At 53.9% G+C, this 18,460-nt stretch overlaps 1 protein-coding gene across 3 annotated transcripts in view; it reads right to left on the bottom strand.

Moving 5' to 3' along the window:
- The window catches only part of ABTB2 (ankyrin repeat and BTB domain containing 2), a 138,089-nt gene that overhangs the window by 23,156 nt on the left and 96,473 nt on the right, over positions 1-18,460 (bottom strand). Inside the window, exons 1-3 of one of the 3 annotated variants that reach the window (XM_059709719.1) lie at positions 10,566-10,734; positions 10,309-10,455; positions 4,308-4,521 (exon numbers count right to left, since the gene is read on the bottom strand). In XM_059709719.1, the coding sequence (XP_059565702.1) occupies positions 4,308-4,521; positions 10,309-10,455; positions 10,566-10,719 (515 nt within the window). In that variant the 5' untranslated portion in view covers positions 10,720-10,734. Of the gene's footprint in view, positions 1-4,307; positions 4,522-4,647; positions 4,800-10,308; positions 10,456-10,565; positions 10,735-18,460 lie in introns of those variants that run through there. The other 2 variants (XM_059709718.1, XM_059709721.1) reach the window with 2 other exon arrangements.

The following is an 18,460-nucleotide window of genomic DNA, read 5'->3' as shown; positions in this document are numbered from 1 at the left end:
TGTCAGTGGGGGGGCCAGGATCCTGTGCCGTCTGCAGCCTGTTACCTGGCACCGCCACTTCCTTTGTCTGCCCCAATCCCTGGCCTGTTCCTCTTTGGATGCTGGACAGATAGATGCCCACCCTCAGGCTAGCCACCCAGGACCAGCCAACTCAAGTCTGTTGGAGAGGAGGCTCAGAGTCGTTGCGACTGAGCTGCACCAGCCATGCTGGGTTGAGGGGGTGCTGACCGAGAGACCCGGCTTCCAGCATCTTGCCTTCTCGCTCCTGGGCGGCGGGAGGGTATATCACCTTGGATCGTGCGAATTCACTGTGTTACTATAACCGGGCCTCCCCGCCTGGACTCACATCTGCCTCATCCTCGCTGGGACCTTGGGTGCCCTGCTGACCCTTTCTCAAGGCCTCGGTCTGCTCACCTGTAAATGACAGCAATGGCTCCCTCCAAGAGCTAATGTGAGGGTCTGTTAGACAGCTGTGCATCTAAAGTGCTTTACAAACTGAAAAGCTTTGTCTAGATGCTTCTGGACCAGGCAAAAATAAGCCACATCACATCACTCCCAAGCTTAACACTGGGCAAGGACAGCCCACCACGCATAGGTCTGTGGCCAAACCAACTAGAAAGGGGCTTAGGGCCCGATCACCAGAAACTTCAGAAAGTGCTCCACTCACTCTTGGTCTCTGAACCAACAGGTGGGTGAAATCCAGTTTTTAGTTCTTTGAAATCCTTGGGTGGTGCGTTATGATAAACCTACAGTCTGTACATGTGTTTGCCCAAAACAGTCCTCACTGCATTCGTCCTCTGTGACATCTGGTCTACCTCGTCTTCCGGCCCCGGCTACTGCCAGGGCTGAGTTAAGAGGGAATTGAGGGCAGGGACTGAAGAAGGCATATATGAGAGGGAGGGGAAACCTGCCTTTGAGGGGTTGTGATATTTAAAGTCACCACTGCTTTTGGGTTATTTATGCATAAAACAAGATTTAGTTATTCTAGTGCTTCCATAGGTTTGTGAAAAGTAATTATACCAACAATAGCAGCTACCATGTGTGAAGAGTTTACTCTGTGTGCTACGTCCTTTAAATACATGACCTCATTTGATCCCACAAAAACCTTTGGAAGTAGGTCAAGCCACTTTCCATTTAAAAAGCTGGGGAAACCGAGGCCTCAGAAGTTAGAGAACTTCCCCAAAGTACGTCACTGGTAAACGGCAGAGCAGAGACCCCGTATTACAGTCGTTGACCCCAAAGCCTCCAATCTTTAGGCTCTACAGCCTATCTCACTAACAGAACAAAATATTTTACTGCCCTACTATGTGCTAGGGACTGTTCTACGTGCTGAGGACACAGTGGGGACAAGGCCGGCCCATGATACTTACATTCTAGAGACAAGTAACTAAGCAAATACTAAGGAAGGTGATTTCGGGAGGAGGAAGGCGCTCTGAGGGTGATGGAGAATGACTGGCAGCGGGAGGGCCAGCTTCCTGGGTGCACTGCAGACCACAAACAAGTCACTCCAGGGTTTACTGGGTGGGCCAGTCTGGGGAACACATGCAAACAAGTCCTTAAGTCACCCAACAGCTATTCTTCTTTCTTTTACTGCCATTTTGGGAAAACAGATGGAAATTTAATGCAAAAAAGGAGACGAGGAAAAGAGAAAAGAGCTTAACGTTGCAAATCTTCTTGAAATGGCATTTAAGGGAGCCAGTCAGTAGAATGAAGCCACCAGTGCCATCATCTCTATTATCTGGTAAGAAAACACTTTCGCAAGCTGAGCAAAAGCTTAACGAGCCCCCTTCTTCAGACTGAGCACACGGCCTATCTGGGGCGCTTCCTAGTTATGTAAAGTGCTCATGGGGAACCCCCCCCCCAACCCACTGCATCTGGAAAAGAACAAAGAGGTGCTTCTGTCCACGCTGTGTACCTCACTTGTGTCGGGGGCATTTCCCCAGAACAGGGGACTCCCCCAGGGAAGTAGGCACTGCTCAGATCCCCACGTTACACAGGAGGAAATTGAGGCTTAGGGGTAAGGAGTCTTGCTCTGATCACAGCCAGGGCGCCTCTGAGGGTGCTCAAAGCCCCCCAAGAAGCATTTACCTGGATAAACAAGTATTAGTGATGACTTAAAAAAAAACAACACACCTAATTTTTTCGTTTTTAAAATGTAGATCCATTTGTCATGAAATATGCACTTTGAAACAAGCAATGTCCTTCCGGGACTTTCACCGCCCACGCCGCCCTGCCTGTGGCTGTCTCCTCGGCCCAGTTACAGTCCCAGTCTGTCCCGATGCCACCCCACTGCTCCAGCCTTTCCAGACATCCTCCTGAATACGATGGCGGCGAAGATGACGACGCTGACATACTGTGTGCCAGGCACTGACTAGTCTAAGTGCTTCACGTGTATTAACTCAATGAACCCCACAATGCCCCTTGAGGCGGCGCTATTACTCTCGTGCTAAGAAGAACAGGCCGAGGCACAGAAGCCAAACGACCCGCCCAACTACTGGTCAGCGGCAGAACCGGCCTGGATCCCGGCCGGCTGCAGGGTCCGAGGGCCGACCTAGGACATTTCCATGCAACCAGCCTCCTCCGCCACTGTCTGCTGGTTTGTGCTCATTTGTCCCCTTCTCTCCTGTCCTTTGCCTCCCTCATTAGGCTGCAGACTCAATCACATAAGCCCCTCTTCGTAACCCTTACACCCCTTCCCCACGGACCCACAGACGTGCGGGAGAAATGTGAGTTAGTCAGTGAAGCCCTTACGATGCTATCTGTCTCTATCTGTGCTCTGTGATGCAAGCTACAGTTAGCAGTGGCATTTGTAAGTCATTGCATTATTAATTATTATTGTCAGTAGCAGTGGTTATATTAGTAATATCAATAGCGGTATTAGCAATTGTATGAGCAGCAGTATTCCTAGCCCAGATAACACTTGAGACCACATTTTAAGAAATGTCATACTACATTGGAGAAGAAAGTCTACTTGGGACATCAATTAGAAGAGGCACATGGCCCCATGTGGTTCCGCACTCACGCCCCTCGCTGGGCCTCCTGTGCAGCACACAACCTGTGTATCTGTTCTGAGCGGCCCTTCTCCGGCCTCTTTACCCAGGCCTCCCTACCCAGGCCCCCCTACCCAGGCCCCCCTACCCAGTCCTCCCTACCCCCGGCCTCCCTACCCCAGGCCTCCCTACCCAAGCCTCCCTACCCCAGGCCCCCCTACCCAGGCCCCCCTACCCCCGGCCTCCCTACCCCAGGCCTCCCTACCCAAGCCTCCCTACCCCAGGCCCCCCTACCCAGGCCTCCCTACCCCCGGTCTCCCTACCCCCGGCCTCCCTACCCCAGGCCTCCCTACCCAGGCCCCCCTACCCAGTCCCCCCTACCCCAGGCCCCCCTACCCCAGGCCCCCCTACCCCCGGCCTCCCTACCCCAGGCCTCCCTACCCAAGCCTCCCTACCCCCGGCCTCCCTACCCCTGGCCTCCCTACCCCCGGCCTCCCTACCCAGGCCCCCCTACCCAGTCCTCCCTACCCTGGCCCCCCTACCTAGGCCTCCCTACCCCAGGCCTCCCTACCCAGGCCTCCCTACCCCAGGCCCCCCTACCCAGGCCTCCCTACCCCAGGCCCCCCTACCTAGGCCTCCCTACCCCAGGCCCCCCTACCCAGGCTTCCCTACCCCAGGCCTCCCTACCCCAAGCTCCCATGCCCCAGGCCAGGAAAGGGCTGGAATGCCATAGAGAAAGCACTAGACTGGCAGCCAGCGGGCCAGGATCCTGGGGCTCTTCAACCACTAGCCTCCTGCCGATGGCGTCACCTGCCAGAGCCACAAGGTCTCGTCTGTAAAATGAGTGGATGGAGCAAAAAACGTGCCTAAGATCCCTAACGGTGACATCGCTGTCATCCAAAGAGGTGGCAGCTACACTGACGGAGGCCAGTTACCGCCCAGACCCTGCCCACAGGGCTTTTCCTCAGAGCACCAGCTCACGCGATTCTCTACCACCTTTCCCGGTAGGTGTGAATACCCCGCTTTAGAAAAGAGGCAACGGAATTTCTCAAGAGCCCAGGAAGTGGGCACGAGAGCCGGCAGACCGGAGACCGAGGCCAAAGCCCACATTCTGAGCCTCACTGACCCCTGTACATCAGCCCAGGTCGAACAATCCCCTGCCTCCTGGGCCAGGCCTTCCCCATCTGCATCTCAGTCCCCTCCCCCTGCGCCCCCTCGGTGCCAGCCGCCTCCTCATAGGCAGGGAGGCAGCCACCGGTCAGTCCACACACACAGGCACCCGGCCCACCAGGTGTGCAGCCCAAGGAAGATCCCTACCGCTCATTGTTCAGGGCCATTCTCGGGGGGTCCAGGTTGGGGTTCTCCATGGACTCCATCTGTGGGCACCGCAGGAAGTAGTAGAGCGTGTGGAGGGCGTCGGGGGACCAGGTGATGGGCTGGGGTGGCTGGCGGGCCTGACGGGCGGGGCTGGAGCCAGGACACAGGGGGCGGCGCCCCTGCATGTGGTGCATGGCTCGGGACACCAGGTCACCTGCAGGGGGAGCAGAAGGGAGGAGAGAAAACAAAGTCTGAGTTCATGGCCCACATTCTCCCAAGAACGCTTGTAGCTAAAGCCTCCTAATTACGGTCTAGTCTGGGCGGAGGTGGAAACTGTCACCTAGACACACCGTGGCGAGTTTCCCTTTCACTTTCGGTCTTGCCTACACGGCTGAACGACACACCTGGCGGGCCCGCCCTCCACAGTGCAGGCCCCTGTGGTTTCTTTTTCGACATCCCCACTCTCTCCACCACCCCACGGGCCTCGCCCCAGCTCTCTGACCAAGGGAGTCCTTCTGGGCCCCCTCTCCCAGCCTCCCACGACCAGTGCCAGACGCAGGGGACGCCCCGTGCTGCCTGGTGCAAAGGCCCAGGCACTTCAGTTAGGAGGCTGCCTCCATCCCCTTCGCGCCAAGCAAAAGCACCACCACCACCATCCGCCGAGCACGCACGATGTGCTCAGCATTCACCTCCCTAGAAAGAGGATTTGATGTGATCCTTCACATGCTGGCGCCACGCATTATCCCCATTTTACAGATGAAGAAATGGAGGCTCATGCGGCAAACAAACACTTACTGACCCCACACATTTGCCTGCTCACAGGGAGGCTACGGTGCACCCAGCTGTGGTTCACTAGCCAAGGTCAGGTGGCTAGTCAATGGTCTGCATTGGAAACCAGGCTGTTTGAGAGCTGAGCTGTGGCCTGGGCTGTGGGGTCTCAGGGCCCCACGTCCTGTGCTGTGTTACTGCCCAAGTCCAGCCTTTTCAATATCCCCCCAGCCCGGGCAGGAAGCTCCCATCATTGTGTGCGGCCACAATGCTGAGAAAGGATGGGTGAAGCAGCCCCGGGCACCTGCAGGCCCCTCGGTTCTGGGACAAGTGGCGCCCTTCCATCCTCCTCAGGCCTGGGAACGCAGGCGCCTCCCCTGGGGCCAGCTTCCTCCCAGCTGGACATGGCTGACCCCGAGGGGGGAGAAAGATGCAGGTTTTAATTTGGCAAGTAAAGGGTCATTCAATGCATGGCAGAACCAAGTCATTCATTTATTCAATTTATCGTCACTCGACAGCTTCTGAGAGTCTGGTATTCCGTTCCACGGTGTCCCCGGCACCCTGCCTGGGATCTACTGCGTAAGAGATGCTCAGCAAACACTTAGAGAATGAAGAAATAGCTTTGCACCTCTGTTTCATTTCAACATACAATGTCGGGGCAGCGGCTTGATTGGAGCTCATTAGCCGCCCAGTTCAACCACGACAGCCACAGCAACGGTGTGTGGCTTCTATCTGAGCTGGGACAATGGCACCCCTGGAATTGATCTCCACTGGGAAAGAGCGTGTCCCCTATCCCAAGGTCCTCACTCCTCTCCACACGCCTGGCTGTTCGTCCCTGCGGCTCTGTGCCTCCTGGCCCAGCGGGTGGAGGGCAGCAAGTTACTGACAAATGGCTCCCATCCCCAAGACTCTGATTTGATGGGTCTGGGGCAGGACCCGGGCACCTGTACTTTGTAAAAGTCCCCCTGGCGAATCTACTGCCCGGTGGGGTCTGAGAATCACCAGGTAAGTGGGTGAGAGCATAGATCCCAGAGTCAGGTCAGGGCTCTGCTACTTCCAATCTCACACACGTTACTGAGCCGAGCCTTGGTTTCCTCATCTGCAAAACGGGAGTCATCACAGCAAACCTCAAAATTGTGCGGATCCCAATAAATAACAGGCGGAAAGCAGTCACCATCCTGCACGGCACAGAGTAAGTGCTTGACAGAGGTTAGCTACACCCCCATCACGATTCCCGGCCTCTTCCTGTCATCCCTCCCTCCTGCGGGCCGTTCCGTGGCTCTTCCTCCCAGGACCTCTGTGTGCAGTCAAGCGCTGCCCCACATTTCCCAGGACAGGAGGCCAGGTCCTGAAATGCCAGCTCCCAGCCCTGCCCCCGGGCTCCTGGGTGGTAGAAACCGGCACCGACACCCCCTCCCCGCAGCCGCCTCAGCACAGCTCGTTGTACCAGCTGAGTCGGCTGCCATGAGCTGAAACCTGGCTCCCGCCTCCCCAGGCCCGAATGCCATCACTTCTGGCAGGACCACGGGGCCAAGAGGAGGAGAAGTCACAGAGCCTGCGCTTTGCATCCCAGAGAAATCTCGTGGAGATAGCATTTCCGAGGCAGACAAGGTGGACGTCGTCATCATTAATCACGTTTATGATTGTTTTCTTGTTACTGGTGCAGAAACCGTTGGCAACACAATTCCAGCCAGAATGCAGGCAAGAAAAAAAAAATCCAGGAAGAAATGGGAGCGGCTCGGAAGGGCTCCCTAACTGGAACAGGGAGGCCCGGCAGGTTCGGGAAGGCCGTGGAGGCAGCAGGAGATGGGGGTCCCTGCACTTCTTGGCTCCAAGCCCAGCTACATGTCATCAGTCTCTCTCAACAACCAGACAATCCCGATCGGGCATCTAAAAACGCACACTGCTCTGCACCCCTCATTCATGGCCAAAGAGAGCCGCTCGCGTTGGCTGTCCTCCCAGAGGGCTTTTCCTCCCGGCCCCCTGAGATTTTCTAGGCTTCCTGATAGACATGAAGAGAGAGAAAATCTCACTCAGTCTTTACAACACCCCTTAGGGGAGGCATTTCTGTTTTACAGACGAGGAAACAGGCTCACAGAAGTGAAATGATCTGTCCCAGTTGCACAACTAGCCTGTGAAGCAGCCAGGCCTGGAACTGGGGGCCCTGTGTTCCAACCACTTGCCCTCGGCTGCTGCGCCGTGGCCACCTAGAGCGTGGTCTGCGGACTGTTACTGGGTCACAACAAGTTAATTTTAGAAATTTCAGAAATTTAAAAACAGCAACAACTCCATAGCAATGCCTATCTAATCTAATAATAAGAAAAAAAGTTGGCTTGCGTTTTACATGTCTTTTAGTTTACTTTCCTGGACATTTATTTCTATTGTGTTTTATTACAGTTTCCGTCTGCAGCAGGGGGCAGGGTGGATGAAACCCCCAGCTAGTATGAGAAGCCTGGACCCAGATTGGACACTCGGAGCTGCTTCTGGAAACTTCTTGGGCTTGAGAATCACTTGATCCTAGGCTCAATGAAACCTCAGCCTGAAGCTCAGAAACACCCACGGGGCGTGAAAAGCCCGCCCTCGCTGCTCGTTAATCACGAGAGCCTTGATCAGAGGTGCTGCAGGTTTCACTGTGGTCTGCCCACCCTCATTATGTGCCATCCAATAACACCAATAAAGCCAGCAGAGAGTCTGGAGTGCAGCAGTCTCCTCCATCTGGCTGCCTTTAAAAAGAGGGGTTTTGTTTTGTTTGTGTCTTATTTTCCCTCCATTGACATTTTCATGGGTAGAGAGGGACAGAGGAACATACAGGTGCCCAAGTTCCCGTGCAGCTGGACCTGATGCAAGAAAGAAACTTCTTGACCTACCTGGCAGGCTGGGCTTGGCAAAGTGCAGGGAGCTGATGCCTGTTAAACCTGGGGTAAGGTTTTAGGTACAAGGTGCTCGGTGCCAAGTATCGCTAACCTCATTAAGATCTTTAGTCTCGGAGAGAGAAATTGCAATATCTGCCTCCACCTTGTCCCCTCCCTTCTTCACAGCGGGATGAGCAAAATCCCTGGTTTCAGAGCGAGAGGGAGCGCGGGCAACTCGGTGCACGACACGGACTGCTTGGTTTTCGGTGAAAAGAGGCTACGGGGCTGCTTCTTCCCTTTGCCCTGAGGAGTAGTGGGGCCAGGATGTGGACGGCTCCTAATGCACGTGCACACACACATGTGCATACACACATGTGCACACGCACACACACACCCCTGGCATCTGGTACTGTTCTGATCACTGGGCTACAGGACAGAAGGGGAAAAGCAGAGTCTCTATTCTCATGAAGCTGACAGGCCAGATGAAAGGTGACAAACTATTTACATGGGAATAGATAAATGTCAAGTGGCGATCAAGGCTTTGAAAAAAACCAAAGCCATAAGAGAAAAGACAGAGGAATGAGAGTGGGTGCTCGTCCACGCAGGGTGCTCAGGGAAGGCCTAATAAGGTGCCACTTGGGCAGAGACTTGCAGGGCGTTAAGGGGGAAAGGTCACAGGCACAGGGAACAGCTAGTGCAAAGGCCCCGGGGTGCGAGGTACGTGGCCACGAGGCTGGGAATCAAGCTGAGCACGGTCATCTAGATAAAGCCAGATCCAATATTCGAACGTGGGCTACAGTGAGGATATAGATTTCACTGAGTGAGCCTGGAAACCATAGCGGGCACGGAGGGGATGCTGAGCAGATGGGCAACATCATCCAATTTGTGTTTTAAATGGCCCTGGTTGGGCTGAGTTGGTAGCCGTGGAGGTGGTGCAAGGGGAAAACTAAGATCTGAGCGAGTTTCAGAAGGTAGGACCGTAGGACTCTGTCTCCGGAGTGAGGAGTAAGGACACGCCTTCCCCTGAGGGAAGTTTCTGAGTGCCCCCTGGGCTGCAATGGACAGAGGCCGCCGTAGGGAAGGACAAAGGCTCGGGGCCCAGCCTGGCGTCAGCTGCCCGAATGCTGGCGGCAAGGCTGCTAGCCACGTCCAGGGAGCCACAGTCCCACGTGAAAGAACTCTGCAACCAGCAGGCGTGTCGGGAGTCGAGCCCACGCCCTTACTCCTTTTGCTGCCTGACTCGGGGGAAGTCACATTGCTCCTCTGAGCCTCTGTCACCAGGACACATTTTGCTGAGCTGCTCTGAGGAGTAAATGAGATCATGTGAGTGAGGTGCTCCATGGGGTACCTTGCGCACAGTAGGTACTCAGTGTTTAAAATGCAAAGTAAAATCAAGGTGCCTTCCGATGCTCTGAAGGATGAGTGCATCCCTGCCTGTATCAGGGCGGGAGAGTTTACCAAACACACCGAGCCCGCTTCCTGCACGTCCCTCGAGGGGCACGGACCCAGGTGGCCGTCCTGCCATCCCCCCGGAGACAGAGCCGGACGTCTGGCTTTCCCTCCCGGCCCCAAGTGCTGATCTGCTCTGTGACCTGGAGCCAGGCACCTTTGTTTCCTATCCTGGGAAGGGGAGGAAGAAAGAAGGGAGGAAGCTGCGTCCTAAAGAAATAGAAAGGTTTGCCATTCACTGTTCAGGGGCCAGAAAACTCCAAGAAATTATAAATAGAAAAGGCTGAGTGAGGCGCCATCTGCTCCAGCCGTGCGCTAGGGCCCCTGGGTGTGTGGCTGCCGCCGGGTGGTCGTGGCCTCAGGACACAGTGAGGGAGAATAAGGACGAAGATTGTGCAGTTTGATTTCTCAAATAACTGGGTAGTGACCTTGACCGCAGAGCCCTGAGGTCCTGGTGGAGCCAGGCCTGCTGTAGGGCTGAGGTGCCCTCCTTCACCCAGAGCGGCTCAGTTTTGACTTTCCCTTTCCCATGTTGAGGTTTAAAGGGTGCTTTCCTTTAAAAACAATACAGGTGGTAAATTCACTACTTTGGGGGCTGGCAGGTAAAATAAACGAGTGAAACAGGCCACCCCTAGAATAACGAGGTACGTGACAATGTAGGGGGCACATGTCTGCTTAGCTGCCCACAGCCCCTCCCCTGTCGCTGCCACGCAGGAGTGGGGCCCAGTGTCCCCAGATCATCTGTGTGCGATGAAGGCCCCATGCTGCCAAACCACACGGAACCGTGGGCCACCAGTGGGCGACCTCTGGCCCGGGAGGACCGAGCTTCCAGGGAAGGCAAGAAGCGTGAAGACGGAGGAGGCCGGAACCCAGAAGCCAGCCTCATCCTCGCCTTCTCCCCGGGAGCCAGCTGGAGGGGGTGCCCCACGTACTCAGCTCGGAGATGCTCCCCACGCAGGTGGCCAGGAGGGACTGCTCCAGGGTCCGGAGCTCCAGCTGCGCGTAGGCATCGGCGCGCTCATCCTGGCCCAGGGACCCGCCGTTGTAGGGGCTGAAGTACGCCGGCAGCGAGAGGACACCTGTGGGGAGACAAGACAGAAGGTCACCTCGGGGAGGCAAAGCGAAGCTCTCGGCAGAGCAGGGTCAGTGGCAGAGGTCAAGGCTCCACTTGGGGACAGCTGACTCTCACTGTGGACAGCGCTGCAGGGCCAGGGCGAGGAGTGGCCGGCTCGCAGGTGGCACTGAGCCAAGTGGAGACGGGGAGCTGCACAAGGAATGGCTATGGAGGCTGGTGGGCCACACCGGAACTCATTCACTCCTTCACTTCTGCTCTCACTGAACATTTGCAGAGTGCCTCGCCCGGCCACGGCGCGGGGCGACTTTCAGGGTGCCGGGGTGACAAGGAGGCCTGGCTCTGTCTTTCTGGAGCTCAGGGGACGGCTGTGTCAGGGTCAACCTCCACCTGGCGGCCTAACGGGCGGCACCGCCCCAGCTTCTCACTTCCTGTGCTGCCCCCTTCCTTCTTCAAGCCACCAGAGGCCCTGGGAGAAACCACAGAGAAAGATGCTGCCTGCTCCCCTCCTGAAGGGACCGTCCCGTCCCAGCTGCTGGCCAAGCCCAATTAGTGTTTTTCATTAGCACTTCAGCGGCCCAGGAGCCGAGCTGTCAGCATTAGCCCCCCGGGGGGACAGCCGGTACATTTCTCCGACTCACTGTGTGGCTTCTTAGAAAGCACCAGACAAGCAAAATCAGCCCGGCTTAAAATTACATGTGGGTTCTTCAGAGCATGTGGTCACAGACATTCCCAGCGTTTAGTGACGGCTGTTTCTTTGATCAATGCCTCTTTGTCCACGCACCCTGATTTTTTTTTTTTTTTTAAGGAAAAAACCCACAGGAATTTAATCAGTCAGTTTTGAGGAAATGTGTTCAAATTCCTTGAGATAACTGGAGGCCCCGGGATGTGGCCAGATGTGCGTTAGAATTCCCTATTCTAAACCCAGAAACGGGACGGGGATGAGGACAGCCGCGGGGCGTGCAGGAGAGCCGTGGAGACAGGGCCTCGGAGCCGGGCTCTGTCACTTAACCGGGCAAGTTACCTCATTTCTCTGTGCCTCCGACCGCCCCCGCGTGTGTTAACTGGGGATGAGGAACGTGCGCAGCTTGCAGTGTGGCCCTGAAGGGGAAGTGAGTTGCTGCCCATCGACCCTGGGACAGCGTGTGGCTCAGAGGAAGTGCTATCATCTCCACTATGTGCTGGGGATGCAGGCTTTGCTCACACTCTCTCATTTTTCTTTCAACTGGGTAGGCACTGCTGTCTCCATGTTACACACTGGGAGATGGACGTGCAGAGAACTGAACAACTTGTCAACTAAGTAGCAGAGCTGGGATTCGAACCTGGTTCTGACCGACTCTAGGTCATGCACACTCAACCCTCTGAAAGCCCGGATCCAATGAGCACACCTCCCAAGCTCTCCTACCGTGCTGAGCCCTGTGTGTCCCTTTCCTGGGTCAAACGCACATGGCAGGCCTCCTCCTCCCCCAGATCCTGACCACTCTTAGGTTCAGCTGCCGGTCAGCCCTGCCCTCCCAGTGTGCCCTTCCCTTGACCCGGCTCCCTGCCCTCCTTGCTGCCTCACTGCCGCTAGGCACTGCCCATCTCCCTTTGCCCCTTTTGATGGCAGCTGCCCCTCCCATCACATCCGGCTCACTGACTTGGCCAAGCACTTCCTCAGAGCTGTTTCCAGTGGGAGGCGGAGGAGGGCATGACTGGGATCCCCCCTGCCCTATTCCAAGGCAGAAACTCTCGCTGGCAGCGGAGTGCCCGTTAGGAAAAGCTGGGAACATTCAGACAAGTGGACCAGGGAGAACATCACGCACACACACACACACACCGTGAGCTAACCCCACGGACAGCCCGGACACCGGGAAGGCTCCTGCACGGCTCTGTCCCCGGGCGGGCTGGCTCCTCCTCTCTTCTCTGTTATTAATCTCCAGGAACCACACAGGGGACATGTGGATCACATTTGCAGTGCTTACAGCAAGGGAATAGGAAAGTCAGCTGATTTGTCAAAGGATTCCCAGAGAGAAATGTTCTGTCGATGGATCTAGTAACAGGAGCTGGTAGCTCCATTAATAATAGTTCCCATGTTCCCAGTCATCACCCACCCACGGGGATTTTCACTTAATACTGTGGCAAAAGTAATTATGAACCGATTATTAATAATTGATAACATCACAGCTTTTGCATAGTACCTTTTGCTGTTAAGAGGTTTAAAAGCACTTCCTCAAAGTGCTTTATTCCTCGAGTAACGTATTCCTCCGGTGAGGTTGGTAGGGCAGTCATCATGGTTAACAGTCTTGTTTTCAATAACTGTTAGTGAGGGCTGACTCTGTGCCAGGCAGTGTGATAACTTACTTGCATGATCACATAGAAGCCCCCAAGACTTTGTGAGGTACCCATCCTACCCATCTTACAGGTGAGAAGTCCAAGGCTCCCCAAAGTTAAGTGACTTGCCCTAAGTTATGGAGGGTCGGAAACTGACCTGGGGCTAAAATGTCAATCTCTTGATTTCTGAAATAAAATGATGTGCTACTCCCCATGTCCTTTAGTTAAACTGCACCGGAATATCTGCAAAATGAGGGGTTCTGCTTGGGCCTTGGTTTGATAACTTCAAAGACCCAGAAATCTGACTTTCCTTCTAATGGGTCCCCAGGCACCTCCGGCCAAGGTCCCTGGAGGTCTCCCCTGAAACTTGAGAGAGAGAAGGCTGTCTGCTTCTGTTCATTCTACAAGCAGTTCCACAGTTTGTCTTCCAAACCCGCTCCTTAAGAAAGCGTTTTTTTTACGTCAATTGAAATTCTCCTCTCTCCCACATAAGCCCGCTCCTCAGAAGTTCTCACTGGAGATGGAAAATATTTGCTTTAAATTCTCTTAACACCTCGAGGCCTTCCTTGCCCCACACAAATTCCCAGCTGTGTGATGCAGACCCGGGGCAAAGTCACTGTAAAAAGAGATTCCAAGAAAAAAGAAAAGGAAAAGAAAGGAAGGGCTTTTTTTTTTTTTTTTCTATTTAGTAAAATCCCTAGGGAAAAAACTGCTTATTTTAGTTAGTCATGATGAAAAAGAAAGCATGCTGGAATGTTTCCCTCAACCCCTTTATCAGTCAAACAGACACCCCCAACCAAGGCCCGCTGAGCTGTGTAAGTTACAGAGAACCCCACACGCATTGCTCAGGTCAGGACGGTGAGATGGAGCCCCGAGGGTGAGGCAGTGAGCGCGCCCAGCCACCCTGTGCCTCCTCCCACAAACCCAGCCTTTTCGAGGAAACAGTGCCGCCCTCGTGTGCCCCGACTGCATGCGAAGCCTCCACATTTCCCAGAGTGTACACAGAACCATCCTCTTCCGTCACTCCGTTCTTCTCAGCCTGGTTGCCCAACCCTTGAATCTGGGAACTCATTATCTCATTCCCCAAAGCGCTGCCTCCTCCTCGGCCCATGCCTCTCCGAGTACAGCGAGTGCAGGGCCACCACTGCCCAGTTGTCCAACGACAGGCCTGTGAGTCATCATCCTTATCAACTCCCTCCCTGCTCCCGCGCATCCAATCAACAAAGTCTTGCTCCTTTACTCCCTCAAAATTCCAAGTACCTGTCCCTGCTGTGCCCCAGTCCGGCCACGTCTGCCCCCCTGGCTGCTGGGGCAGCCCCCGCCTGCCGCCTGCCTCCTGCCTCCAGTCTCCCCCGCCCTGCCATCCTTTCCTCCCTCCGGTCACCTTCCCCTGGAGCTCGCCCTCTTCCAGGCCTTCCCCACTGCCCCTGGGAAGAAGCTTAAACTCCCTTCCACAGTGAAGCGATGCTGCTCTCATTTCTTCCTCTGAAATTTAGAAATGAAAATGATTCTGCCAGTAAACGGGGATATTCCCAGCACCTCCCAGGAAGCCAGTCGAGCGGAGAACCTGCACACCTGACGGCGTTTCTCAGCGCTGCTTTCCCAGCCTTGGCCCCTGGGCTCGGCTCCAGCTCTGGGTTTGGAAAAGCAACAATTACGGGTGATTTTCCACCAGCGCCCAGAGGGGGCGCCAGTGAGTTAGATGGGGACCCGCTGTGCAGAACCCTGGGAACCCCGCCTTCTTGCTGGTGGTTGCCAACCAGGAATTCAACCTGGGTTTCAGCTTGTAGAGGCGCTGGCTTCTCCAAGCCAGCACCCAGCCAGAAGCAGATGGGCTGCACACGGGGCTGACAAACCGGACTTTGAGCGCAAAGGTTTTCCAGGAGCAGGGCTTAGCCCGAAGGCCTATCAACAGGCGCTGCTTCTTTCTCTCCTCTGTGCAGCCTGGGGGCTGACTCGATGGCTTCTCAAGCCTCCTGCAGCTTGGGGACCCCACTCTCCCCTGGCTCCTCTGTGTGCTCTACCGTCTACCCCTCCACGCCCGCCCCCCCCCTTCACCCCTTCATTTACCTTCTGAGCTGTCAACAACAGGGACGAATAGGCCAGATCTTGTTTTTACCATTTCCTACGGTTTAATTCCCCCCACAGCTATAACACCCTCCCCTACTCGCACACAATTTTAAATGTAAAGAAAATATTTTTTGTGTGTATGTGAAAACTGGATCGATTTACAGTTCAGCTTTTCTGAGCAGCCATCAAAAGCCATCAAGACTGTAACATAACTGTCCCCTCAACTCAACATACCATGACCGGCTCTGTCCCCAGAGTTGTGAACGTTCTTTTTGGGCCACTGTGACTGCAGTGGACCCAGCTACCTGTGCAGGCCCGTGTGGCTAGCACCCTCTCCTGCCCCTGCCCCTGCCCCCCACAATTCCCACCAGATACCACCGCCCCCCCCCCCCCCCCCCCAGCTCAGGGAATCTCATTTGTGAGGACAGCAAAGGCCACGCCAGCCTCCTGCTTCCTTAGAATGAAACCGGGATGCGGAGGATTACTCCTTTATTGCCCTGGTGAGGAAACTTGGCGGGGTGTCTTCTGCAGTTTTCTTAGGAGCTGGAAGCCTGGGCGGGGTTCAATCCATAAGCTTCTGAAAATAAAAGTTATACTGCCCCACTGAACGGCTTCCAAGTAGCCCACACAGTCCAACTCTTTTAATTTTTTTAAAAAAAGCGTTTCCATTCTCTGATCTGCAATTTTATATATAGTACGTCTAATGCTCAGTTGTATGTTAGTCATACAAAGTGCTGAAAACTTAAAGCGCAGACATTATTCAGGGAGACCCAAGTGAAATAGAAGGGCTGTTGATTCTAAAACAACCTCACTGAATGGAATTTCTCCCGAGATTCCAAATCCAAAGAAGTTGGGGTGTGTGTGTGTGTGTGTGTGTGTGTGTTGTGGGGAGGGCGTTGAGACAAGGGGGAGATGAAGGAAATAAGAAGAAAAGCCTGGACATGGAATGAAATATGCCTGACTGGCGAGGTGTCAATCATCCATGTAAAAATGATTCATCAAGAATAACTGAGCACAGCCGGCATGGCTCAGTGGTTGAGCGTTGACCTATGAACCAGGAGGTCAGGGTTCAATTCCCAGTCAGGGCACACGCCTGGGTTGCGGGCTGGATCCCCAGTGTGGGGCATGCAGGAAGTAGTCAATCAATGATTCTCTGTCATCATTGATGTTACTATCTCTCTCTCCCTCTCCATTCCTCTCTGAAATCAACAAAAATATATTTAAAAAATTAAAAAAAAAAAAGAATAATCGAGCATGGGACCACTCTACGGTGAGACCCAAGAGTTCAAGTGAGGAAAAAATGTTGGGAGGAAGGGAGAAGGGTGGGGTGGGATCTAAATTGAGATTGGAAGCAGGTTTTAACTGTGGGTTCATGATGAATGGAGAGGGGTTAGCACACACTTAGTAGTATTCTATGCCAGGAATGGAGGAACTGGCATTTGAGCCGCCACAAAGACCCCAGCAGTGGTTTTATTACTATTAGCTAGCAGGTAGTATATTACTGCCCTATTTACCAACGAGGGATGCTGAGGTTTAGATGGGCTAAGGGCACAAAGCTAGCAAAGGGTGCAGGCGGGAGTGAGACCCAGCCTGTCTGACACTTGGGTCCACAATGGTAACCACTGCACCACACTGCCTCTCCCATGGGGCTCCCCCTATTCGAGCCCAAGGACAGAATACTTCCTTCACCCCCTACCCCGCCCCCAGTCCGATGAGCACTGCACTTCCCCCTTCTTGAAGGTCAGGAAATGGGAAGCAAACACAATCGAGGTCTGGGTGACACTTCACCCTGGCAAGCGATCAGAAAGACCGCGTGCTAAAGGTGGTCTTCAGTTAAGTCAGGCCCAGGGCCGAGCGCTCACCAGGAAACAGTAAGTAACAATGCACATCTGTGACTGCCAGGGAGTCCGGGCCAGAGAACCCAGGGCGAGCGCCAAGGCAACACGCTCACTGCCAGCACCCAATTCTCTCTAAAAAGGTGGGAAAAGGCAAACCTCACCACAGGTACTGGGCTGGACCTCACCTCCCTTTGAATCCTTGGCTGTCTTGGGCCTGATGGGGGTGGACCTGCTTGGGGAGCTGGTCTTGGGGCTGCCTCTTTCCCCTCCAACTGGCAGCCCCTCTGACCTCCGACCTCAGGGCTGGCTGTCCCAATTCTCCAGGGCTCCAAGCAGGGTGAGGATTTAGAGGGCAGATGGGGGCCACTGAAGCACTGTATAACAGCCCAACAAAGCGGGGGGGGGGGCAGTGACCCCAGAATCCCCACTACAAACACTGGGTCCTTGGCTTTTGGTGATTTGTTTAATTAAAGTACACGCCAGTCTGTCATAGATCCCGAGGGTGAATAGTGGGGCCTGTAGAACAAACTAGTAGGGATCACAGATTGCCGCTTAATTTTTTTTTCTGAAGAAAGAAATATGAATAAAACACAGTGTGCTCACGGCCATTTCTCCCCTGCCAGAGTGAAATGAAGCCGGAGTAACTGAGCAGCTCAATGCCAGGAATTAAACCTATAGGTGAGTTCTGGGAAAGCCAGCCACAGTCACCACATTGGGCAGCGAGGAGCAGGAAGCTCGCGGCCAGCTACTGAGCTCTTTCCCGCGGGAAAAGATCTCCAAGGGGCTTAGGACACTTTTTAAGAGATTCTGGTGGTCTCTTTCCAAAGTTTTGCTCCAACACATCAGGGATTTGAGTAACCCAGGAAGCGAGAGTCTTAGAACTGCTGCCTCTTAAGAGAAGAAAAATCTACCACGTGACTATGGTCCTTTGTCAAATGTCATCCTCAATTTGTGTGTGTGTGTGTGTGTGTGTGTGTGTGTGTGCGCGCGTGCGCACAGTGATTCCTGTGAGCCAAGGGCAACCTTGAGCCACTATGGTATAAAGGCAACACATTCAACACACACACACACACACACACACACACACACACACACACAGTAAATGGAAGATGTGAGGATGGAGACAGATGGGTAAAGTCATCACCCTAAAATATTGGGCATTTCCCCACCAATGCACACTGCCACAAGGTAAGAGTGGTTCCCTCGGTGCTAGCATTGTAAAAAGGTTTTGAACTACTGTGCTTCCTAACCTCTGTAAGTGAATGAGCTATCTTGGTGTAGTAAAAGTGATTACAGTAAGGGAAATGGGGGATGGGAATGATGTATTTAGAGGAAGAAGAGAGTGATAGGATGTTTCTTCAGAGTGAAGGAATGTCCACAATTTCTAGTATGGCAGATAATTAGTTACTGGAAATTAAATTTTTTAAAAAATATATATTTTATTGATTTTTTACAGAGAGGAAGGGAGAAGGATAGAGAGTAAGAAACATCGATGAGGGAGAAACATCGATCAGCTGCCTCCTGCACACTCCCCACTGGGGATGTGCCCACAACCAAGGTACATGCCCTTGACTGGAATCGAACCCAGGACCCTTGAGTCTGCAGGCTGATGATCTATCCACTGAGCCAAACCGGTTAGTGCTGGAAATTAAATTTTTATATATATATAAAAGGGAATGTTTAAAAACACACACACTATAATCTACTTACTTGTAAAGAGCCCAGAATGGAAATCCATCGAACATAAAAGATAGCTATTTCTCATGGGAGAATTTTAGATGAGTTTTTCCC

This window comes from Myotis daubentonii, chromosome 9, assembly GCF_963259705.1.
Source record: "Myotis daubentonii chromosome 9, mMyoDau2.1, whole genome shotgun sequence".
NCBI classification, from domain to species: Eukaryota; Metazoa; Chordata; class Mammalia; order Chiroptera; family Vespertilionidae; genus Myotis; species Myotis daubentonii.
This window is presented reverse-complemented; position numbering and strand designations above follow the sequence as displayed.